A 26,692-nucleotide genomic window follows, 5' to 3' on the forward strand; every position below is an offset into this window, starting at 1 on the left:
ACCTCATTTTAGCTGGGAAACCTGCTGCTTCAACCACAATAAAAAAAAATAAGTTAAAAAAAAAGCTGGACATGGAGTAGAATTTCATATCCAGTGAGTTACCCGTGACTCCAAATGTTTTCTTAAAATTACCTTGAAGTGCTGTTCAGTGTGAAATCTGGCATCTATAGCACAGACAGACTGGAATAGAATAAGAATTGGGCTGAGATTTATACTTTTCTTACCTACTGGCTGTGGCTGTGGAAAAGGAGGAGGGCATTTGCAGGTCTACCCAGATGTGGGTCGTAATAATTGCAAATTAGTAGGAAAATACCTGTTCTGATCTCTCAAAGAAATCTCTTAGGTATATGATATAGAAGTTCATACTCAAGCTCTTTACAGGAACACCATGTGGAGATTTTGCATTATACTGGACAGAATGCTGCTGGTTATTTGAACTGACTGCAAGACATAGACAGCTTCAATGCATGATAATGAACAGAAACTATTCATAGCTTTCTGGGTGTAAGTTATCAGGTCTCATAATTAACAGGACAATGAAATGTACAGCTCTGTTCATGGTTTTAAACATTCTCGGCTTCTGAACTGAAGTTCTGGGCCTTGGCTTTTCCTCATTCCTGCTGCATGGGGGACTGCACTAAGGTGCTGTGTCAAAAACAGCGGATATCTACCTGAATTATTAGTAACCTGGGAGGAGGAAAAGGGATGGAAAGAGGACTTGGATCAGCCTCACACTGCAGCTCACTCCGCCTAACATGCAACGATCTGGCCAGGCAGCCAGAAATCTGCCTACTGAAGTGCTTCTTAATGCTCTGTGAAGACCATCTGCCTGCCCAAAACACAGACAGGACAGCACAGAGAAGTCAAGAGCAGCTCTCCCCACCTTGGCTTATTCCTTTGAGCATAAATAATGGAAAACCTAAAGTAGGGCTCATGGATTTTAGGGGAGAAAATAACCTAACTCTCTACTTCAATGTCAATGTCATTTTCATTGTGTGCAATTTGTGTGTTTTAATTAATAAGGTTCACTTGCATCCTTCAATAATTGGTAGCCATTTGCATATATTTGTGCGCACGAACACAAGCATGCAAGCACACACAAAGATATTAGTGTGGACAGTGGAACTCCTGCAACAGAAACCAACTAACTTCTAATCTGCAAAAAGGCGTAGCTGTAAACTGCCATTTGGTAAACCATATGGATCCAATGACAGATGGAATTTCTAATCCAGAATAATAGATGAAACATGTGAGACAGACTTAAATATGCATTGTGAACATTTGTTTGTTTGTATTTGGCTTTTTAAAAACACTTACATGAGTTTTCTACATTGTGCTTAGAAATGAAATCACTCTTTTTTTCCAAGTGGGGAAAAAAAAAAAAAAGAGAGCTTGGCACCAGACAGAGGCCTGTGTTCTTTTGAAAACATGTACATCCAATTATGTACTCACGAAAAGCCGCACCTGCTACTGAAACAAAAAACAATGAATCTGTCAGTTCAAAGAAAGTACAACATTATTCTGCTGCCCTCGGTAGCTGTGAGATGAAAGTTATCAGTTCCTTCCATTAAGAAGTTTTAGGAACATTATTAGTAAAGAGGTTCTCTTTGGGAATGAAGGCAAATATTTTGAGGAAGATAGGACTTCCTTTGGCAACAGCCTTTATATATCCTGATGTTTTTTTCTGGTCCCATAGCAGAAAATCAGCCAGTAAATACTTCAAAGATATTTTGGTCAAGGTCGTGGCATAGTAAAAATAAGAAAAGAAAAAAAAAAAGAAGAAGAAGTTCCAAGCCACATTTCTCTTATTACTCTTCCTTGAAATAAAGGAAAACTCACTAGCATTCGGTCTCCAGAGACCGTGTTGCTATGGTTACTAAAGTACAACAGTCAAGGCCTGCAGCCATGCCTTGCTTTGAACAGATTTTCAAGTCACGCAACTTGGGTACTAAATTTCCAGGGTCAGTTGGCTTGCAGTTTATCTGGAACGGTTTCATTTAATAGTGTGTTGCTGGGTTTTGTGTCCTATGCAGGATGGGGCCATTTTCTGATGATCTAAATAAGAAGCTATTTAAAAACTTTGGAAATGATATACTCACCCTTGTCTTTCATGCTGAAGTCTTACGAGTATTAGAAGGAAATTGCATGCAGCTAATGTGTCTTTAGCCGTATTGTTTAACGAGTCAGTACTTCATTCCACTGGTGTCTCTAGGATGCACTATTACTCTTCTAAAAATCACAAAAGAATCCCTAAGCTTCTCTTTATAAACCAAAGAGAAAGGAACACTTACAGACCCCTGCAATAAAATCCAGCATAAAAAACTATTCAGAAATACTGTATCTAATGACATCAGAAGATGCCCTTTGCTCGGTATGTACAGTATCTCCTAGCCCTTGGGATGCTTATGTATTTCTTTGTATCTACAAAGCAACTTCAAAAGGAACATTTGGGTGACTAAGTACTAGTCAATGCAAAGGGGGAGTGGCAGAATTGTTTTTAGCATTCAGTTCTGATCAAAGACTTGCATGTACTGGTTAGTTTTCAGGCTAATGAAACAGAACAGAATATAAATTTCCATCATTGGAGCCAAGGGAGGAAACAGATTCTACAGACTGAAGCCTACAGCTCTGGATTTATATGGGAAGGCTTTCAGACGGGCTGCTGGGGCTGACTGGTTTTCATAGGCAGATGTGTGCATGACAGTGGAACCAAGTGAAAATATTCAAGAGTGAATCTGCAGCATAAATGTTGCTTTTCAAACACGAAGAAATACACACAGATGATCAATTATACTCCTTTCATTCTTCTTGTCTTCCCACATAAAACCACATTGACATTCCTTCCCACCTCTCTGAGCCCAGATATCATTTCAGGCTCCTTAAAGACAGAATGGAAATTCAACATCAAGTGCCGCTCTGCTCAAAGCAGAGCTCGTCCAAAGTTTCAAAGATCGTCCACATAAGCCCTTGAGCCCTGGACCTCATGTTTACTGTTGGGTGGAACAGCTTTGCCATCCAAAATGCACAGGCAAATGATTCACTCAGTGTAACACCATTTTTCACTATCATATCACTTCCACCAAAGAATTAGATCAACTTGGAGATACTTATTTACATATGTGCCTTCAGTCTAAAGAGGGAGCTGGAATGCTGCAGCTTGTCAGGAGGCAGCAGACAAAACTGGCCTGCTGGAAATCAGTTAGGAAAATGTAAGTCACTGGGCTCTGGTAATTGTGAGCTATAAACTTTCAAAAAAACATAGTAGTTCTCTGGAGAGTGAGACTGTAATGTGTGCACACATGTAAATGCACTTTAAACCATGGTGATAATGTTTTTGATATGCTCAATGCGTAATAAGTATTGCACATAACTAAGAACAACTTTGCTTTTAAAGTTGTTTTGATTACATGATGTAGAAATGCAAATGTATCTTTTCTTCCTTTATACTTTATTTCCAAGCTAAGCTTTTGCAACAAAGCTTGTGAAGCCTACATCAAGTCCTTGGGGTAGAGACTCCCTTTGTTCTGATAGGCATAAGCTACTGGCCTCTGGTGAGCACAGGGCCTCAAAAGGATCCACTCTGCCAAAGACAGTATTGAGAAACAAGAGCTATATGCAGGCTGAACTGAAGCATCATTTGATTTTGTATTTGCAAAAAGTTGATACAGTGCTCTCTAGAAAGAGATGCATGCCAACTGAATCCAATTGTTTTCACAAGAACTAATCGCTGGGCATTAGAATGTAAGTTGTGCTACAGGCTTCTAGAGTTGAGCAATCCTAAGCAATAGCTTAAATAAACATTAGGGAAAGTTTTCTCTGCAAAAGTGAATTGAAGGGTGACACCGAGTACTTCAGTACAGATTTGTTACACAGCATACTTGTTTGGAAGCACCAACAATGCTTACTATTGATGGCAAAGTTTGATCAATTTTTCATGCCTAATTGTAAACAACACCAATTCTTTTCTTTGCATTCACAATGAGGATTTCAAATGAGAAGCAAGTATATAAAGTATGTGAATACCACCTGAGATTGTACAAGTAATGGGGACTACACATAGGGATCTAAAGAAGAAGAATATTCATAAGTATGAATTCTAGAATTGTCAGGAAAAATATTTTGTTTATTAACACATACAAATATTTACCCTGATTAGTAGTATGCTAACAAGTACCTGGGTGAGTAATATGTCATTTACCTAAGCAATTATCATGAAAGGATAGAAATTTGACATAATCTTGCTATCTTTCTTTAGCCTCCTCATGAATCATAGATGTTGAATTTAAAACCGTGCTCTACCAGTAATGGAACCCTACTGTCAATGCTCTTTCATAAACAATGTGCCCTGGACTACACTTGGAAATAGAAACAGTCTTTATAGTAATTTATGCAGTTTCTCATTCCATTTTCTCAAAACCAGATGTTCTATTCACAGATGCAAGTAAAGATGGGACAATATCATATCTTCAGTGCAAGTTCAGCCCATCGTTCTTTCTAAGTCCTGCAGCTGCTCTGGGCTTTTCAGGCTTCTCTTCAACAATTTCAATATAGAAAATGCTAGTCTGATTAATTCTATTTGAGAAGACTCAAAATGAAGCATTGATTGTTCACTACTCTGCACTTCTGATAACAAATTTAGTTAGGTAGCCTTTGCAGTAACAAATGTAGTAAGATTACCCATTATCTTCCACAGAAATAACTTACTGAAAAGAGTCTTGAGTAATATTTATCCAACATATTGGACAATTAGACATATGTAAGTACTAAATGTCTGGAATTATTTTTAGTGTTATTTATATGTAACTGCATCAAGTCTTGAAGAGAAGAAGCCACCATAATATTCCATCCACAGCTGACTTTTATTCACACTTGCAAGTTGTTAACTAGCATGAAGAGCAGACATCTCTTACTGCAAGAAATCAAAACCTAAAAGAGACAATGCTGACGCCAATGCACTGAACACTGAATGCAATGTCCTAATTTCAGAGTATATTCTTTCTGTGCATTTAACACTATATATTGCATTTTCTAATTCAGACATATTTTTGAAAGGGAAAAAAAAACCAAAAACAAAAATAAAAGAAAAACAACCTGTACTCCACATTCTCTCCAGAAATAGATGCTAAAACAGCTTTTTAAAGCACTGTTTCAGGTCAGCAAAGTTTTTAAGGGAGTGTGAAGTTTCAGAATTTGTCTTTGGGAAGAGTCTTGTTGCTTTAGTTATCACCTTACGCATGTTTTGTAACCTGTAAAAAACCCTGTATAAATGTAAGTGGTCCCCCAGTGGCAGCAGACATTGATTCTGCTGTGATCATCTGGAATATGATGGAGATGGAAAATTACAAGACACAGCTCCTCCAAGCACTAGTAACAAGTGCAAATCCTAAGTTGAATTTTAGACTAGGTGAAGACCTCACCCAGGCCTTTCTGTGAGTCTCTGGTTTAGTCTGAGTAGACACTGGTCATTGTTTAAAAAAAAAAAAAAAAAACAATCTCAGTTACTGGAGAATCCTGAGGACTTTGTAGTATTGGGAGGAGAATATGAAATGCATTGGAGAAAATGTCTCTTTGCTGGACATCATCAACTTTTGCATCTAGGAATTCCTGGAAGAACTTGAATTATAGCAGCATATTAAAAGTATCTTTTCTTTCTTTTTCTTTTTTCTACTCATAAAATGCCAAGGACAGCTAAAATCAGAATGATGGCCATTTCTCATGAAGTTCCTAAAAAGGCAACTGGACTATCTGAAAAGTTCTTCTCTGTCCTCTTTTCTCCTTATCAGTACTATATCCCCAATAATAGAAAACAATATATTTAACGATCAACAGTATGCTTTGCAATATCAGTTTTCTTTTCTGCTCAAACCTATCAAAAAGTATTCAATTTCTATTAAATAAGTTACGCAAACAAAAAAGAAAGGCACTCTTTCTGGTAAGTCATATATTCGTTTCTTTTGAAAACCACACAACCATACATACAAAAAAAATACATCAAATTTGCAAAATTCTTAAGACAGCACACATTCTTGCCTAGATCTGCTTTCTTAATTGCAATTTCACCTTCCTGGGAAGATATCTAGACTGAAGCTCATTACCTTTTCTGACTTGAGAATGAGGAATATACTGGGAGCAAGCTGCAAATACAGATTAGGCTACTGGTTTATAATTTTTCTAGCTCAAGACCGGCTAAACAATGTAAAATTGTGAAAATATTAGTTATCTATGAACGCAAGAGCTATTTAAGATGGTTTCTATTTCTTGTTTTCTTTTCTTAAACAATACATGACTTTGCCATCTTCAGAAAATGGACACTTCCCCAAAAGCAAACACTCATAAAGAAACGTGTAAGGACACAACATGTGTTATGACTTCCTTAGCTACCTGGATGTGAGTAGTCCAATTCTAGCAACAGATTAAATCCCAGCACATGGATACAACACAGCGCTTGCTTGCAGACACTGAACCTACTGATTGGTAAGAACAGTTGCCAATGATTAGTTCTGGAGTCAGGGAGAGATAAAAACCTAATTGAGTTGAAATAAGAGAATATGTTTTGTTGTGGAGGTCACGTGGCCATGGGACTGCCTCCAGAGGCACTGAAATAGCCTGAGCAGAAACAGAGGAAATGGTTGTGAAAAGCAAGCTTGGGTGACGTTTGCTGTGATGAGCAGCTTGGAGACAGCAGTAAGGGATCTCAAATCCAGATTCACATCCAGTCTACGTCCAAAGTTGATGGACAGCTTCTCTGCTCCCCAGTACAGATACAGATTCTCAGCCAGGCCTCCTCTTACCACATCTAAAAAATTGCAGCTTGTTTGCTGTGCCCTGACACATGGAGATTGACTCTTCTGATGCCAATGCAAACTGACACGATGCTGCCTTCCTTTCTGCATACCTGTGCTGGCTGCTGACTCCTCTTTCTCTATCACATTAAATATCAGCTGCTTGACCTGATTTTGAGATCGGCTCACAGCTTAGTACCTCTAGGTCTGTAATCTTCCATTCCATGTTGGAGAAGTGAAATGATAACTGTCACCATTCCAATATGTTTCTCTCTCTCATACATGGGCAAGAATTGAAGACCAGCACTTAGTGGTGTCTCCTCTGTTGCTAAAAGATTCCACACAAGCATCTGCAAAGATGCTTTCTCCTTCAAATTATTCCTCAATACTCTTTCAGCAATCAGGACTTGTGCAGTCCAGGCAGTTTGTACACAATGATGCCTGGCTATTATGGTTACAGTTTTGCTGCATTGTTGTCATGTTGTCAATTGGAAAGCATCTGTCATCTCTTTTCTCACATTTAGATTGTGAATCTGAAGGAAAGGGTTCACATCTTTTTCTTCAGTTCCAGCAGCCTGTCAAGCTGAATGATGCTGCAGCCTAAATTTCAGAAGCGTAGGCACTATGGTAGTATTGTGATTGCTGCAGTAGTAACAGTAACACTAAGAACTGGAGTAGAGATCTAACAGTATTCAGAAGTCAGAGGCTTTTCAGTCCAGACTTGTTTGAGAGGGGGAAAAAAAAGAAATAAGTGAGAACATTAGTTGTTTGTTTAAAGGGCAACAGAAAGGATATTTTTTGCAGAATGTTGTTCCCATGCCAAATTTCAAGTCTGGATTTTAGAAATATGCCCATTTGTAAAGAAAAGGAAAAAAAAAAAAAAAAAAAAGAGGGACCAAAAACTCTGAAATGTTCCTTTGTGTTCCGCCTGTGCCTGCCAAGCAGAAAGTGAATGTACGCATGTGATAAAGATGGCAAGTTACTCCTGACCCCATTTATGGCTCTTTTTTCATGGATATATTCTCTGCTAATCATCCCAAGAGACTAATGTCAGTTTAAATCATGTCATCTGAATTACTGGGAGAAGGTTCATGTTTGAAAACAAAGAAAAGCAAAAGGGTTATTTGGGTAACTTGTAAAACTTATTAACTGAGAAAGAAAATGCAGCAAGACCAAGAACGCTTTGTGAGAACTTCCTATTTTGGTGGCTGCATTTTAAGCCTGCAAATTAAAAGGTGAAGCTGCGTATCATAACCTAACAGCTTTATTTTAGAAGGACTGTGGTGAGAAAGAAAGCGCCGTTGAAAGCTGAAAAAGAATTCAAGAGCAGAATAAATCAAAAAGTTCCTCTCTACCAGCTTCCGACTTCTGAAGTCTGTGCCTTGGTCACAGCCCTGTGTAACAGCCGTGCACTTTTGTCTGACTCCCAATCTTCCTTTTCAAGTTTAAATTAAAAAATAACAGGAAGAGTCAAATCTTTTGCTCTCAGACTAAGATTCAACCTAGTGTACCTTTTTCAAGAGCATAGTTTTATCAAGTACTGATTACATAAATCAGTTTGGAAGGAGGAAGTGGAATTACACTAACAAGTTTAAAAAAATTACAGGAAACCAAGTGGGAAAAGGTTTCCTATGTTATTTCCTTAAGCAGGGTGAAGAACAGCACCAATAGGATGTTTTCTAATGTATCATTTTCCAACTCCCTTGGAATGAAACTTGAACTCCAGTTCAAACTGTCAGTAGAGGCCACCTGGAAGTACCTTTCTGTGCCAAATGTGTACATACACCTCTCTGTTGAAAGTAACTCCCAGAAACCTTACTATTTGCAGCCACTTCTGATGTAACTACAGATTGTTAAATAACAGGATTCCATTGCGTTAAATCCTGAATCCTCTACTTAGATAAAAACTCCAACTGGCTTTCCACTGGTTTTGGTCAAGACTGCAGCTCTACACCTGACTATGCTTTCTGTTTTGCATCAGCAGCCCACTGCAAACACAAATGGTGCTGATTACAAAGCAAGACACCTCATTTGCCCCACTAGTTGTGATAACTGCAACTCAAGTCAGCAAAATTCATCTGCCAAGTGCTGAAACAAAAGCATACCAATAGAACATGAAAAATCCATTTGCCATAGAGACTTTGTTAGTTAATGCACAAAATGTCAATAATTTCTTTTTTTCTGCCACTGGTGCAAAGAGAGGTCTTTTTTGTGCTCGTGCAGAACAATGGAAGTCTCCTTCATAGCCATAATGACATCTAAGAGTACCCAGCAGCAACATGGGTCTCCTGATCTTAGTGTCCCAGCAAGCTAACATGAATAAAAATCAAAATAGTTACTCACCACCAGCTGCTCCAGAACAGTGGAGAGGGGTGCAGGAAGGTGAAGATGGTTCAACTGAAAGAGCAGGTGATTTTTGGCATCAGTGGATGCCAGGCAGGCTTTTGTAATGGAGCCTTTATCACTCTATGTAGAGAAATATAGGCTATGGGCTCTTTCTCTTCAGCACACAGATATGTTAAACCTGCAATCACCCTTTCAGGTTGAAATTCAGATTATGCCTGAAAGACCTTTGCATTTCTTCTCCCACACTAGGGTTTTGAGGCAAAACAGCAATCAAATTCACCTATGTCAATATTTGTTTTTAGCAGGGGAATGGTAACTGAAGTATACATAGCTAAATCTCTGCTCAACACGGGTAAATGTATGGTATCACTGAATAAGAAATACTATTATAGTATGATGCCTCTTTGGTACAGCTATAAACCAGAACATGAGACAAAATCACTGAAATTTGGTTTCTGTACTCAGAAGGCTTAAAAGTTGAGGATTCACAGTGGAAATCAAAATGGGCCTTCCCTAAAAGAGCACGACTTGCCAGTGAACATGGAAATGGCTAAACAGGACAGCTCTGGCCTTTATCAGTATTCATCAGTGAGATAATGCATGACAGACCCAGGCAGTCTTATTCCATTAACATCTACTTAGGAGCTGGACAGATCATCCAGATTTCATTTTAATACTCGTGATGTTTTGGGCATAAAGTACTATTTTCACACCTGTAAGGAATTATGTCCGTATGTCTGGAGACAGAGACACCATAAATCCTATGCTGCAGAAGGAAACACCACAAAGATTGCTCCCTCAGTAGCAAATACTTTTATAAAGAACATGAATGCTGCAGAAGCAGCATTGAGGTGGTCCACAAAAGCAAAGTAACCATTTTCATCAGGTACAGCTCAGTAGATGGGTGATGTTTAAGCAAGAAGGAGGCCACTGCCTGACTGCATGATGGAGAAAGAAAGCCCAGAGAGGGCCATCCTCTCAACAGTGGGTGTTTAGTTCCTTAGATAGGATAGTACATAATACGTGGAAATTAGAGATGTTCTTGGGATGAGATATTACCTACACAACAGCCTAAACTCTGAGCCTGGACTTGAGAGCAGCATAGCTGGGGGGAAGAGTATGAGATGGCTAACAGCCACAAGATGAGTACTGCAGTCAAGGCTAGTGCCTAAATAACTATTGGTGATTCATTTTCATTTTTCCAAGTAACAATTTTACTGAGTTTCTCCACCCCATCACCGCACCCTATAAATTCTATCTGGATTTACTGACTGCCAATACAACTTATTCTCCCACTTTTCTGGTTACAAGTTTGGCCCAGTGTTCTTTAAACATTCAGTAATGGGCTTCAGAAATGGCATGAAGCCTTTTTTTCAGGAAGGCGTGTGGAACAAGGGCTGCAATACCACTTGTCTTGAAAAACATTACAAGAGTGCAAAATTAATAATCATTACTGTAGTCAAACTGTTGGTGTCCAAAGTCTTCAAGGAGAGCAAAGATTGAAAGAATGGAATATACTGAAAAAGACCGTTAATAAAATTGGATTTTGGTCATTAGGGCTTTCTTTGTCTTCTTTCAAATGAAAACTAAATTATGGCAAAAAGGACTCTTTTACTCAGAAGAACTGATCCTTAAACTTAAAACTCTGGAAGAAATTACTTATTTAGATACCTGCTGTGCTCCACTAAAAAGTCTTTGATAAACTGGTATCATTGTTTATTCCATTATTGCTGATGAAAGCTATTTGATTTTAGCTGTAAAAATATCTCTATAAAATCTTAAATAAAAACACATGTTGTGGCACAGGCCTTTAGAAATAAAAAAGCATTTTAAACATACTTTGAAGACAGCCTAATTTCATTATTTTCTTTTAAGCTGAAAGGGGAAGTACTGCATTGTTCCAAGGCTGGAGAGGCACAGATAAATTATGTAGCAGTAATTAGCATTCTCGTTCTTCCGTATTTCTACCTATACGTAGAGCAAACGTGATCCTCTACACCAGGAAAAAAAATGCAATTATCTCTGTTTCTCCATTATTGTTTCAACTAGGAGCAGTATTATTCACATGTATTTTGGTGATGCAAGGAGAGGTTGCAAAGTGTGAAGTGGTGTCATGAAAAGAAAGCAGTATTTGACAGTGGCAAAGCATCTTCTGAGAGCAAGTAAAGTGGCCAGATTCACAAGTCAGTGCATAAAACATAGCAAACACCAGCAAGGCTGTTTGCTTCTTTTCAGAAGGAATCACAAATGCAACCACTTAGTGAAAAGTGCACAGGCCCCAATAACTAACATAGCAAATTTGATGAAACAACACAAACCCACTCTTCATCACATTCCATGGCATCTGGATGAGTGAAACTCAGGCCCCAGAGAACGTTCTCAACAAGTCCTAAGGAAGACTCACCCTTTTATTCTAGGTCAAACAGTCCTGGCTAACACATTCATATTAACATGCACTTAATCATCAAGATAGTGATCCATATTAAGTATGATCTAGGACAAAAATCTCCCATGTATTCAAATAGAGTGTGATTCATATACCCTATAGAAATCAGACCATAAACATAGTCAGTAATATTTGGCACTATTTGAAATTATTGTCAGTGTTCTCTCCATGTGTTTGAAGATCCTTAGTGATTATAAATTGTGGGTATGTAATATATACCAAACAAAGCATAGTCTAGAGATAGGAGAACATCATGAAAAATCATATACTCACCATATTTATCATTCATTGTTTGCCTTCTACTTCCTACTCCAGAGAGTGGAAACTGTTGCAAATACCTGACAGCCAAATATCTCATTTTGGCACTCATGCTAACTAACCAAATGCCTCTGTGCTACTTGCTTTGAAATACAAAATTAAAATCTTCTAAAGTATGAGAAGGAACAAAAGCAGTATGCCAGTTTTGATTCCATAGACTTGTACAAGTTATCACACTGGTTCTCATGCTAAAAAGGTGTTCTTTTTTTTTCTCTAATAGTATAAAGCATCCATTTGCTGAAGGTTATTATTTAATTTACATTTAAGTGTATCTCAAGGCTGTCACTGAAACATGATTTTTATTCCATAAATATTATTCTATTCAATACAACTATACATATGTAGTTTTAATCAAATAGGAATTTCCAAGGATCCTAAGTGTATAAAAGGCACAATTACATCACATGTTTAAAACGCAGATGTATCTGTGATGAACTATTGGTTCACTAGTTAACATCTGTATTAATTCTTCATCCCGATTAATGAATCCAGTTCTCAGTAGCAGTATCATACCACCCTGCCAATACAAAGTCATCTTAAAGGGGATACAAGTACATAGAAAGAATAACTTCTGCACACACTGCTTCCTTCAGAGCACAGAGTTCAGGAAGTAGAATAAATTAAAACATACCAGAATAACCTTAGGTCGGATCAGAAACCTGGCAAGCTGTTGTTGGTACCTTCAAAATGTGTGCCAACTACAACATATCTTGGCTCTCACCCCAAGTGATTAAGAACTGTGAACTGGCCCATAAGACTTGAGGGACAGCCCAGAAGATGGAAGGCTGCAAAAGCCCAGCATATTGAGCAAGACAACCACGACTGCCAGCATCACTCCTGCAAGAAGCTCTCACAAGCGTGACTGATTCCTCAGTGATTCACTCCAAGACAGATGGTCTGTTCCAAAATGCCACAAGAGATTAACCCGCAGAGTCTACCAAACAGTAAAAATTACTTAGAGCCCAAAACGACAGCATTTGTCACTCACCTCTAGTAGAAGTCCACCTTCCTGGACAGCAGTCTTGTTAGATACATTATCTTCTTTTATTGTCTGACCAACTTGTTTCTTAAAGTGCTTTTCTTGAATGGCTGTTGGAAAGAGTTATTATGAGTTTAGAGATCATACGGACTAGGGCCACTAGACTAAAAATCTTATTTAGGCACTTAACATGCACTGGACTAATTGGGAGTTAGTGTCCTCGTGGTCTGGATCTCAGTTACTGACAAGTTGCTTTTGTTGTGAGGGAGATAGATACATACACATTCGGCAGTCCAGATGTTTTTTATATGAAATATCTATCACACTTTTTATTGAACATATTTTTTCCATTACTGTACTCTACATAAAGCAATAGCAAAAACCCACAGAAAAGAAACAAAGGATAGTTAGTAAGTTGTTTTGTTTATAAGAATATGTACTATGAAAATGTAAAGAAATGCTGTCATGGCTTATGTAACTCAGAAGACAAGGGACTGAAATACATTTCTTGTTTTCAGCGCTGACCTCCTTGGCACCATATTATTTTCAGTCTCACCATACCCTTCTCTATTCTATGAGTCTGAGACTGATTGCTAGATTCACAGGAACCTTCTTAAAGTTTTATTTTTGCAGGTCTGTTACTACATGAAATCCATGAAAATCATTCAGTGTGGATTGAAATCACAAATATGTCCTAATAATAATGAAAACCTTCATGGGAATCAAAATGCCTGGTGGCTGCTTTTCTGCACGTGGGTTAACACTACTTGATCTGAAATATCTTTGAATACTCAGACTGTAGTCTTCAATTCAATTCAGAAAAATCCCAGAAATACAATCTCATTTTTGAGGATAATGAGAGCATTTCTGAGAACTCTGATGCCACTTAACATATTGGGTTTTTGCATCCTCTAGGGAGTATGGTTATCCTTTGTTTAGTAAAAAATAAGAAGTCAACTCCATGCTTACTGCCCCATTACAGTAACACAACTGTCCCAGGCAGTAAGTAGTGATTCAGTTTTAAGGCTTTTTATCTTTCCGTAGAGAGTGAGAGGAGAAAACATAGCAGTGGAACATATTGTACATATAGTCTATTCCAGCTAGAAGAGAGTTGGTGCAGCCACAGTAGAGGCGGTTAATAATCCCAAAAATGGTTGAGAAAAACAGAAGCCATTTTTATAAAATCAGAGTAAAAAGGGAAGACAGCCAGCAAGCTCTAACGTTCCTGAGTATCTAGATAAAAGTCATGGCAATAGGTCTTAGATTTTTAGTAGGATTTCAAACAGAAAAAAATAAAAAGCCTACATTTTTTAATGGCTTGAATTATATTTATTGCAAGTGAACGTGGATATGACCTAAATGGAGTCACTTCCTTTTCAAAAGGCTGTACAACAGCCATTCTGTCAGACTGCCCCTGTGCTGCCATCTGTCACATGGCAACAAAATGTAATGGGATATTGGTGGGAAGGTTCAACTTCTACTGCCATGCCACCAACATCTGCCTCTGATGTCATGGACCAACATAACAAAATAGGAGGCATCACTTTCGGAGCAGCCCTCATAATTGCAAAAGATCATTTTCTTTGTGCTGCTTAGCCAAGCCTTCTGCTACATCTACGCATAAGAACACACCTACAGCTGTCACAGCAGAGTGTTAGGCACATGTGGCAGTCATTTTCAAAAGCACAACCCCTATTCCAATGGTATCTTCCAGAATTTTCTCCCTCAGAAAAGATGTTTTTGTAGCTACTTCCAAAGTGTTTTGCCATCTTTGCAAAGGTTAAATGACAGTAAGGGAGGGGTGAGAGGAAACCAAGGTTTATTTTTTTGATCTGTTCTTTTGGCTTTGTGAAAATTCCACCAGTTCTAGCTTCATCGTTAGTGGAAACTATTATTGTACCTAACCGAGCAGGCCAGAGCTCCCTGCCTGTTTGTTAGCCTTCAGGCTCACACAAACACAGCAGCAAAAGCACAAGAGATGTTTGTTCCGCAGCTTGTCTGGCTAGTATAAATTCCATCTCCAAATGGAAAGTATTTTAATGCTATTTTGCCGGCTAGAATTACCCTTATGTTAGGCCACACACATCCGTTTCATAACATACTCTACTCGCTGGCCTCAACTGCAAAGAGAACTATTGCACCATCAAAAGCAAATGGCGCCCTCCAGGCCAAGAAGCAGGAGCCCCTCTGACGCAGGCATGTCTCCCTCATGCACCTGAGGCCTTGCTCAATAGTCGTTCTCCGTCTGCCTCCCTGCACTGGAAATACTCTGCTAACCCACCCACTGGGGCAGCAAGGCTTGGCTAGCAGCGACTGCTCAGAAGAAACTGCTGCTAGCGGTATAACATCATCTGGGGAGGGCAAAGAGAGAAAGGCAGAGCACACTGCAGATCTCCAGTATGAAAGAGGGAGGAGAGGCAAATATGGCATGGTGAGAAAAAAAACTGCAAGATGTTATCTCACTAAGCAGAAAACCAGGGGAAAGAAAGGAGAGCAGCCTCATGGTGTCCCTGTCAGCACCAAGTCTCAAATGGGAGAACTGAAGGAATGTATTGGTTACAACTGGTAGCTCAGCAAGGCAGATGTGACCAGGATGAAATATTCCATAAAGTTGCCGGCCTCCTGAGCAAAAATTAAGCCCACTATGATGAAAACCAACCAACCAACCAATCAACCAACAAACAAACAAACAAAAAACAGAGAATGAAGGAGTACTGTCTCCATAGGCAGGGAGGAGCAAGTTGTGGAAAATTAAAAAAAAAAACAAACAGAAACAGCTAACGATGATTCAGTGACCTGAGGGGAAATCTTCTGGCTTTTGGAGTCCCATATATCAAGAACGGGGCAAGAAAATAATGATATTGCAGGCAGTCTGATGAATGCTGCTGGCTGTTAAAAAAAAAAAAAAAAAAAAAGGAAAGTTTTAGCTTTATAGAGCTTTGGACTCCTTTCTATGGCAGAGGCAACGTTTTGGGCCAGACTGCCAGCAGTTAACATAGAGAGCTCACCTACAAGGTTCAAAACCAGCAAAGAGAATGGGTAGGAAGCAGGAGTATGAGAGACCTTATTCTAAGCACAAATTATCTAGCCTGCATTTCCAGAATACAAAATAAAACAGAAGATGGAGCTGTTCTGCCAAAGAAGATGAATGAGTGTATTGATACCATAAGGATGATAAACACAAGATACTCAAGAACTGGGGCTGACAGTTTTGCAAGGTCATGCAATTGTGAGCATAGTGCTATCACAGGCAACATTAAAAAGCCAAAAGTCTGGAAATGCTGGGTCCTACAGAAGACAACACTATGGAAATATTCTGGACAGAGGAACAGGGAGAAGGCTAGGAGAAGGAAGAAAAAGAAGGAAAATGGCCAAAGCAGTTTTCCTGAAGATCAGATCAAAGACCTAAGAGGATTTTGCTCCAATTTCTGATGTAAATGTGATTAAGGAGTGGAAACTGAAAAAATAAAGTTGAGTTAGAATTATAGCTAATTAACTGGGGGAGCAGGACAGGGAGTCACAAAATCATAGTAAGGGTGATAAGTTTGAGTTAATGGAGTATTGGACTGTCTTACATGGTGCTGTTGAGGCTTTAACAGCCGCATTGTCTCACTGTAAAACCTAAGTTCTTCTGAGCCTCCAATTCTGACAGGGGCAATGCTATTTGCATTTATCAAGCAGTTGGCTTCAATACTGTAATACTGTAAAAAACAGAAAAGCTGCCTGACACTTTCAAGTGTAAGGAAGTATCATGAAAGCAGCCTTCCCTTTCCCCCAGAAATAACAGAACATATACTCGTTGTGGAATATGCTTTCATTAGGAGGGATGGAAATTTCAGGACTCTCACAAAACCCCACTTTTTAAACCAATGGGAATACATTCTCTGAAGTGTTTCTGCATCCTTTCCTGCACAAGCACAGCCTTCTTTCTTCAAAAAATCATCAGAGAACTACCTGCCAAGCTAAGGCCTGTAACAACCTTAGGTGTGCTCAAGCTGCACCACAGCCATCCCAGGGCTCCCAGTGCTGAGGCTTCCTGCATCCCACAGCAGCACAGGAAGGGCAATGGAGGGATGCTGTGTCTGATCTGGGCACCACGCCTGGGTTCATCTGAGGTGGGAGAAGGGCACAGTGCTATTTAGGCTCAGAAGGCTGCAGGTGCATTGGCTTCAATTCTATCTATGAGGAATACTTATGAGACCAGTGATGTCCCAGGGACACATTATTTCTTTTAATGGGCAGATCTAAATACTTGAATCGAGCCTGCAATTTCAGAGACCCCGTTTTACTAACACACATCTTGCTTGCGGTTACTGTTACTCGAAAGGAAGTGAAAACCGGGTCTTTCTTCCTGGATCGCAGAGATGCAGGAAGAATTAGCTATGCATGCTACCCCGAATGCTAAGAAAACAAAACAAAACACCACAACTAGGAAACATTCAGTCTGAGAAACTTTGTTAAGCAAGCCTACAGACATGAACCAAAACTGTCTGTTTCCTCTTGCTGTGCTGCAGAAGACAGTGAGTGACAGTAAGGACAGAGCTCTTTCAGTACACACCAAAATTAAAAAATGCCTAATATAGAGTAGGTTTCTGATACACTGCTGAGACATATGAGAGGGACATTGCATTCTGCAGTGCTGCAGGTTGCATAAATGCACTGGGAGGGGATCTGGCAGCAAACTGCGCCCTTTGAATGTGGTGCTCAGTCCTGGTACAGAGGCTACCAGAGCACCAGATGCAATTGCGCTAGCAACAATGCAAAGTTTCTCTTCCCAACTCGGTGGTTTTCTCAGTCTGCTTCTTCTTAAGAGATGCTTTGAAATCCAACTGCCCTTTGAAGTTTCTCAAGTACAGCATGACATTTATTTAAGGTACAACCAAAACTGTTTTCTTTCCAGATCCCATCCCCTCTCTCTTCTCTCGTTTTCCTGCAAGCCTCCCACGTGTGAGGAGCACCGAAACGGGCCCCCCTCTGGGCCGCCCGGCCACAGCCTTGCGTGACGGGAGCCTGCGGCACGTGGGCGTCCGCCGGGCAGGCCGCCATGGCAGCAGGCTGACACCCCAGCCCGGCCGGAGGATCCCGTTTGAAGGGGAGGCGCGGGGGGGGGGAGAAGGCCCTGGCGCGGAGGCCAGCTGCTGACTAACCCGGCCGCGCTCTCACGCAACCCCACTGCCTGTCAATCTCCCCTCGCCTCTGACAGAGGTCTGGCGCCCGTTCAAACCCTTGCGTGCAAGCAGGCGGGCCGCCTTACCCTGTGAAGTATTTCATAATAACAACAGCTGTTAAATATTGATGACTCCTGGCAGGCTCTGAATGCTTTTCGTGAAGGTTAAGCCTTCGTGTAATGGAACCTAATTCCTCATTATGCACTGTATCGGATATCTGGAAGTTGCCTAAAAAAAGCAAGAGGGCTTAAAGTACAGAATCAGAACATAACTCGCCAGCACCAGGGAGTGGGGCAAAAAACAGAGATGTGAAAGGCAAGGAGAGTTTCTGTGAAGTAAGATCCTTTTCACAAACACCACAAAACACTACAGGAGCAACGACTGGAGCGGTGGATTTAGCTATATTCCCCTGGGTCGTTTTGTGTTTCTATAAATAGCTGCAGATGAAATAAACTTCATAAGGCGGCAATCTGACTGTCACTGCAGTCTATATATGAAAGTACACATGGTAATTATTTCTACAGAAAAAGAAAAGGAAGAGAAAACGCAATCCCATAGCCTCTCCTCCAGCATCAGTCCAGACAAGTCTGACTTGCAAGAAGGATTTGTGGCCATCAGGCTCTGAGATGTTGCCCTGGAAAGCATTCAAGGCTGGGCTGGATGGGGCCCTGGGCAGCCTGAGGTAGCGGGGGGCAGCTCTGACTACAGCAGTTTAAGAAATGCTGAGAGCTGTTAGGTGGTTGTCATGAAAAGTACGTGCATATGAAGAGTGTATAGAGTATTAGCTAGTCTTGTGATAGTTTTTTTAGTGGTTTTTTTTTTTTTTTATGCTAACTGTATCTCACAAAACTTGTTCACAATAAACCACACTTTTACTTCATGTTTTTCTGTAGTCTGGAACCGTAACATCTTTCTTATCCCACAGCTTCTGAGCAACCAGAGGTCCACTGAAAAACTGTGCCTCTGTGTGAAACCTACTTGCGTGATGCAAGCAACAAACTCAAAATACCTTGTCTAGAAAGCACATCTCCTCCCTGTGGCTCACTGTTGCAACCTTTCTCTCTTTGTATGACTCAAGAGATATCTCACCAAGAGAAAACCCCACACTATGCATTGGTAAAGATATTTTAGGTATCTGCTTGCACTGCCCTAACTAAGTATTAGATTAATCACTTGGTCTGGTAAACTATATTGGATATAAGACTGCCAAAGAGATTCACTCCTCCTAGATTATTCCCAAGTATAAGACTTATTCCAAGTAATTTTTTTCCATTTCATCTTTGTAATTCTATTTGATTATCTACTGCTTTAAATCTGATAAATTGATGTTGGGAGGAATCTGCTGATTTATAGATTTGGTCCTGGGGCCTTAAATTTATCTCTGTATTATTTCATTCTAAGCATGATTAAGCTGTAATATGTTAGCTTGTCCTAGAGTGTATTTGCTTGCACACGCTCTTACATACATACAAAGTAAATATAATTGGAGTATTCTATTAAATTACAAAATGGGTCACAAGCCTGAGTCCTAGGCAATCTTAGGTAAGAAATCTACAATCCACTTGGATAACTTTCACATCAACAGACATAATCTTTATACAAATTAAGATGGTTCCAACAAATTACTTGCCATTAAGGCTCAAGCTTGTAAATTACTTGTTCATTAATCTGAATCAAGTTGTGAAGTGTGAGTTTAATAAAGAAAAAAAATTTAAGAGAATTCTGATGTATTTAGAGACGATGCTTAACAATAATTAGTTCCAGTGGGAATGGCCTTAGAATGTATAAAAAAATGTAATTTTATATTTGTTTTGCTTTAGTCTCAATTTTCCTCCATATTGCACTATGAAACACTGCATGTTCAGCCAATGTAGAGGTTTTCACAGTTCAGCAAATTCAAGTGGGCTACAGTGTGTTCTGACCTGACACATCCTGACTGTTTGAGAAGGATCCCCAGCAAATCTCACTGATCATGGCATACATGCATACTCAGAGGTACAGTACTTCAGGACACATTTACTCTATTATCTACGGAGCAGATAGTCTACCAAAACGACTTGCATAGTTTCCCAGTTGTTCTTAGTGTCTTTAATTAGAGTTTTGTTGAATAGCTGTTCATCTTTTTCCTTCTCTACATATTTAAAAAAAAAAAAAAAGTACAGGGAAAAATAAAAACTTTTCTATATTATTTGAATCGTTTTCTGTCTTTACGGTGAAATAACTCTTTTTATATGGATCATATTATTTCATAAACCTGAGGCCATTTTTTTTACTAGTTTGATTCTTCCAATTAAAATAATTAAATGATGGACACTGGGAGACATCTCCCTTTGAAGTGAGACTGAAATGCCTACAACTGTTCACTGTGCAAGACTAATTATTGCATTAAACAAACAAACAAACAAACAAGTCTTCTTTCACAGGAAGCAATTTGTTGAAATAAGTTCAAGTCTGAAGTATATTTCAGAAATATGAGACTAGAATTCTTTTGTTGTTTTTTTTTTCCTCGAGAAGACAGCTAAAAGAAAAGTTATAGGTGGTAAGAAGTAAGAAACTACAATCTACTGGAATCGTCTCCACTTTAAAAAATGGAGACTCTTAAGTGTTGCATCTTATGGAAGAAATGCAATAAAGTCCTCGTAAAATATTTATCTTGAGAATATCAGAACATTTTTAGTCTTTATCAGCTGCAGAAGATGTGCACCAGTTTACCCTCTTCAATTTAGACCTACAGTTCAGAACATTTAGTAAATCAGTCCCTGAAGAACGAAATCAAATCAAAGGCCAAGTATGAAAATAAACGCAACTAGGAAAGTGTATGAGAAAGTCTCTCTCACCCTTCCTGATTAAATCAATCTGACAATGACTGACTTATGTGAAATTTACATTATCTTTGCTTTCCTTTTTGGATTTGATAACCTCTTTCCAGCCCTGTGTTTGAAACAGGCTATCTCCTGAGCTTTCACTCCTCAATTTGTGCTGCTTTTATAACATTCTTGTCCCTTTATAATTTCATTTGCACCATTCTGCATGGAAAGGCACAGTCTAAATTCATACCTGCTATCTCCAAGAGGGAATTTAAGTCAGTATCTCTTAGAAGAGAGTTGAAAGAGCATATGTCAGTAGGCCAGTATATCACCCAAGTGACTGTTTAAAAATAGCCAAAGCACAAGATCTGGAGAGGATAAAGGAAACCTTTAAGATGAAATAAACATTGCATCTAAAATATTCACGCTGAGACCTTAGTGCACAGGATGTGCATATGTTACCCAGAAAACCAAATCTGGCTTCATCAGAGTCAGAGCTAGAAGTATCATAAGAGCAATTCCAATCTGCCTTATACAGCAGCCATGCTGGATCCAATATTAAAGGCAAAGGCAAAGGCACATTTGCTTTCCAGTGGACTTAAAATAAGCAAACACACTTGAGTATCTCCACCTTTAAATCAGATGGAGATTGCATCACTCTGCTGCACAAACACTGACAAATATATATCAGAGAATATGGCACTCCCTGTCTAAGGCAGAGCTGCTTTGCTTTGGTGATTGTAATAAAGAGCTGCCTTGAGAGGTTAAATGGACCTAACAGGTGGGAAAAATATGCCTGAGTGGGGCTCCTCAACCTTTGGCTTTTCTCCTCAAATACATGATAGAAGGTGCTGAGACAAGATAAAGGCAAAAGAAATATCAGGAACGGTATCTGAAAGTTCTAGAAATTATTTTAGAATCAATTTTCAGGATAGCTTTCAAACTGAACAATATCCCACGAGTTCTTAGAATACTGAAAAAAAAATAGTAGCATGAGAATCTCACCTAGAAAGTTAAGAATGAAGTAGAAGCCAACAACTGAAGTCAAAAATCGAAGTGCCAGAATACTAAATTGGTAATGCTACAATCCCTAGATAAGTTTAATGTGTTTTTATACACATTAATATTTTAAGACAGGCATTTAAAGTCTAGTCCTGTAAAGCTATCAGAACAGATGGACCTTGCTCCCAACTGGAATCACTAGCAAGTCAGAGGGACTGTAGGGAAAGCATTTCAGTTTGTCCAAAAAGAAATTGCTTTGCAGAACAGGAACCTTCTGCAGAAGTAGAAAATACATGTGCATCATGTGTTTGATTACTACAAAAACCTTCATTTTTCACTTCCTCACCACTGTTTTTCTTTGTCTCTTTTCACAGGCAGGTTCCATGCTCAGAAAAAAGATCCTCAACAGACCCAAAAGATCTGAAGCAGGCAAGGAATGGGCTGACATATTCTCTGTGTTAATAGTAGAGAAATTAAATAAATAAAAAGCCACAGTCCCTAAATCAGTGGCCATAATTAGAACCTTCAACATTTCTAAAGCATAATGAAAAATACTACTACTTCAAAAAAGACAGAGGGGGCAAGATTTGAAAGCTCTAGAAATGTAAAATGTAGCTCTGCTTTGATTTGCTGTTCTATTTTTAAAAACATAATTCTTAGATATAGAGATAAAATTAAAATCCAGCCACACACTTCTTATCAGACCTGTCCCAGAGAAGACAAGGAACAGCCAAACAATGTTCTGTTTTTCAGAAACAAAGTGCTAGCTAATAAAATATAACCCTTTCTCCAGTTTCAACTCTTCTGCACATTTGTCATTGACTTGAACAGGCAAGTCGGAGTCCTGTGAAGGTGTCTGCTGCCTCAACTCACAACAAGAAACAGAAGACATAATCACTATTCCTTATGGGAATAAGGAAGCTTGTGTTCCTCTCAAGAAATATAAGAGACTGTGGCCTCAACTTTCAAGAAAATGGTATTTAAATACAACTTTCACCAAGCAATCAATGGTAGATGAATAGTACACATAAAGAGAATTATGATACATATGTTACTTCTCATGTTCCTTCTTATTCTGTCAAAGTCTTCTGAATGAAATTGGTAATATCCTATATACTGACTCATCAGATCTGTTTTACACACATTATCTAACACAAATATCACCTGGTTTTCATCAGTTACAATGTGATTTCCACAGGATGTACAGGGACTCTCTGCCAGAGTCAGTCCAATAACTCTGAGACATAAGTTATCAGCACTATGCTGAGGAAAATATGAAATGGTTTAAGGCAGAAAACAAATGCTGCAAATTGCAAAGAGCAAAATCAAAGATGCTTTTGCACATATTCTTTAATGCTATGAAAATTAACTGAAGAAAATCTGTACACCCAAATTTGTTTTTGAGCTGCATAGTTTTATGAGGAGTTGTGAAAGCCTAGGTGTCTGAACGCTGCATCTCAAAGAGATTCTCAGGAGCGAGAAAGCCTTTTTCCTCCTGCCGGGGCAGAGCTGCAGGGAGGAGGCTCATTTGTGCATTGCCGGTCTCACAGGCAGCAGAGCTCTATTCCTCTGATCAAGAGATCACTTTCATAACCACTTTTCTGAGGTCACAAATGAGTCTGCTGCAGTCACGCAATCCCTTGCCTACCAGAGTTTACTATAACAATACAGGTTCATGAAGATCTTTTAAAGAGGCAGCACATCCTTTTTACCAACGCAAGTGTACGGCGCACACATGGTATTACATGGGCTGAACCAAAACATTGTGGGGCTGTTATATTTCTATTCAAGCAGGGGGAAAAATGTATGGTTTGGAGTTTTATCTGGGTGGAATAATGTCCCCTAGATAAAATTAAAAAATAATAATAAATTAATATAAATATTTCTAGAATTCTTTTAAAGTACATGGGTGCCTTTTTCAAATATTTATTCAGCCTGTTCCTTTTTTATTATCTTAAGGTCCGTGTCTGCCAACCATGTGCTACTGTGAATTATGCTAATTAAGATATTTGAAAGCCATGGTAAACAGTGAAACAAACATTACATTAAATAAACAACAGATATGATTGGTCTGAATTAAACATTTGCTGCTGCAGAGTTAGAAGCGGCAATGACACAGAAACGTATCATCAGGAAATGGGCTTACTATCAAAAATTTGTTCAGAAGAAATACTATGAGAATACAATGAATACTAGTTAGAGCTTGTTTCTAGGACAAAAAGCCTATTTTATATTTTAACTGGGAGTGTCCCACAAATGGCCAACATACTGATCTGTTTTATGGAAAAGCCACGTTGCTGTTAGTCGGACTGGTCTTTGGCAATGGTGGTGGGGGGGACATAAATCTAAAAAACTAAAACTCTTTTTCCTGCTATGGTAAGTCATTTCTACCCATTGAATGGGGGTTGGCCTATTTTCACAACCTGTTTGCACTACGAAAACAACAGTTGTTCCATCATGAAATATTTCCATTAATGTACTCCATTTAACTGAAATAAAGTTTTCAAAAGCTTCTAAATTACTTCAGAGCCTGTGATATGAGAAATGAAGTTGGACGTATCTCTTATTGACTTTTGTGAGGATTAGTACAGGCACATATTTCATCTACAGATAGCATGGGCTTGCCCAAACCAGCTTTGTAATCCAGCTTAAATAAGTAACAATAGCAATGAGGGCACAGCGCTGAGCCCACGAAAGACTCGTGGATGGGCTGTGATGAGCTGTGTGCACACTGCATTGCAAGCTCTTCGCTATAATTAGCCATGTCAGACAGATTAAAGTCTGTTCAGATATACGTACACGTTCTACAGCCAGCTTCAGGGACTGCGGAGATGTGCCCACGGCTGGTGTAGGGCCCTTTGCTTCTTCCATAGAGATTCAGGCTTGACCCTGATACCTATCTTCATTCAGCACTGGGAGAAGTCCCCTCCTATCGGCACTACAGTTTGCAGATTACAATTAAATGATGTCCTTATGGTGCAGCTTTGATATGCCTCCTCAAAATCATCCTCACCTCTGCTCCAGGCCTCGCCTATGCTTACAGGTGGGAATTAGGCTGAAAACTGGGCAGGGAACAGTGGGGCTGCTGTTTATGGACCCCACTGTCAAGAGGCTGCTGCACTCCACAAGAGGAAAGTCAGGGCATGAGGCAGGCTCCGACATGTGTCATCACAGCTTCTAGGCTTGGATAAAGTGCTGTTGGAGGTGGTGAGATCTATAAACAGAATGTGATCTATGAACGAAGGGCGTTGACAGCCTGAAGAGTGACCTGAAGGGTAACAGGATCGGTGCAGACAACGCTAAAGGCATTTCTGAAAACAGACCATGGCTTCAAAACTTTCTGAAACTTTTGAAGGAGTTGCCCTAAGTCTTGCATTACTGATTTGTTCTAATTCAGTATTACAACTTCCCATGGAAAGGAAAATCATATAAGGTCAACATGCGCCTAAACAAAGAGATGAGACTTTGCCCTCTTTATAAAATTTGGCTAAACCGCAACTTAATGCAAGATGAAATAGCCCTGGATAATAATGCTAAGTATTTAATTAGCAGCAATTTTTCCTTTGTAGCTATGGAAAGAGATATGTGAGAATACTGTTGTTTTACTTTACCTTTACAAACAAATTATACTGTTCTTCTGGAGGCAGATGGCAAAGAAATCCTTCGAAACAGCAGCAGTGAGCATCTGTATGAGGATTCCAGGGAAAACAGCTGCTAGAATTCTTGCTGCTTAGCACCACTTAGTATGGCAATATGCTGCAGAGCTGGTACCATACAGTTTTGTGCTATTGACAGTCCTTTTTTGATTCCTCAGTATATGAAAATAAAATATTTTCAATCTTTTTTCAAGAACACGACCTCTTATTTTCAACTTCAGTGTGGAAATTGCTCTAATTTAAGAGCAATTAAGAAGGAGATTTAAGAGATTTAAGAAGATTTAAGAAGGAGTCTAATGCACATCCTCAAATTCAATTGGATCTACGATTCTAGAGAAAGAATTGGTCAATAATTTAAGTATAGTAAAATCAGGAAAAAAAACAACCTCTGTTATGTCAGTTTCCAAATAATTACTGCAACCTGCCCTTGTTCCCTTTGTAGCTCTGAAAAGTTGCATCCAACAGCCAAAGATCTGTACGTCACCTCTATACATAAGAGAAAATGAAGACAGTGTTTTGAAATGGCTGCAAATCTGTCTTTAAATTCCCCTTTTTTAGTCCTTTTGTGAAATTTATTTCATTTGAAAATCATCCAAAGAAATGTAATCCAACTCCCTTAAACTTCAGCTAATAAACTAAAATCGAACGATTTCAGATTAGTGTAATACAAATCATTATTTAATACATAAATTGACTTTAAATGGATACTAAGAGATATTCTTTCATTAGAAATAAGTTTAAGCACTGTGAGAAATTACAGTAATTACAATCAAGCTTCAGGGATTTCTGAGTAACTCAGTTACCAAAATTACATCAAGCGTGCTCAGGAGAGCTGCTACCCTTGTCCCCTTCCTGCAGCCTCGATATCCTATACATATATGGTGCACAGCTACTGTTCTCCCATAGCCCAGTGCTTTTCTGACATCTTTTTTTTCTAACAGTGGAAATAAAGTTGTTCTTCTGCAACAACGTAAAAGAAGATCTACCTTAGACAGGAGTGCTGAAAAATATCCTCAGTATCCAAGTAGTAGGCATATTCAAGAGGGCAGCAAATAGTGCTGAAAGAAGTTTAAGGCAAGTTAAGACTTTGCTGAGACTGAGCTTTTTGCACGTGGCTGGGCATACCCCATGTCTTAGCGCTGCCTTTGCTTGGTGCATAAAACAGGAGAAGAATCTGGAGTGCCTGAC

General features: G+C 39.2%; 1 protein-coding gene across 4 annotated transcripts in view; it reads right to left on the reverse strand.

Annotated features, from left to right (window-relative positions):
* AHRR (aryl hydrocarbon receptor repressor) overlaps positions 1 to 26,692 on the reverse strand; it is an 86,665-nt gene that overhangs the window by 17,052 nt on the left and 42,921 nt on the right. Inside the window, exons 1-2 of one of the 4 annotated variants that reach the window (XM_090137262.1) lie at positions 17,752 to 18,844; positions 12,881 to 12,981 (exon numbers count right to left, since the gene is read on the reverse strand). In XM_090137262.1, coding sequence (XP_089993388.1) covers positions 12,881 to 12,981; positions 17,752 to 17,917 — 267 coding nt within the window. In that variant the 5' untranslated portion in view covers positions 17,918 to 18,844. Of the gene's footprint in view, positions 1 to 2,099; positions 3,268 to 12,880; positions 12,982 to 15,667; positions 15,778 to 17,751; positions 18,845 to 26,692 lie in introns of those variants that run through there. The other 3 variants (XM_090137263.1, XM_031589104.2, XM_090137264.1) reach the window with 3 other exon arrangements.

The sequence above is a fragment of the Phasianus colchicus genome, chromosome 3, assembly GCF_987193195.1.
Source record: "Phasianus colchicus chromosome 3, bPhaCol1.hap1.1, whole genome shotgun sequence".
NCBI lineage: Eukaryota > Metazoa > Chordata > Aves > Galliformes > Phasianidae > Phasianus > Phasianus colchicus.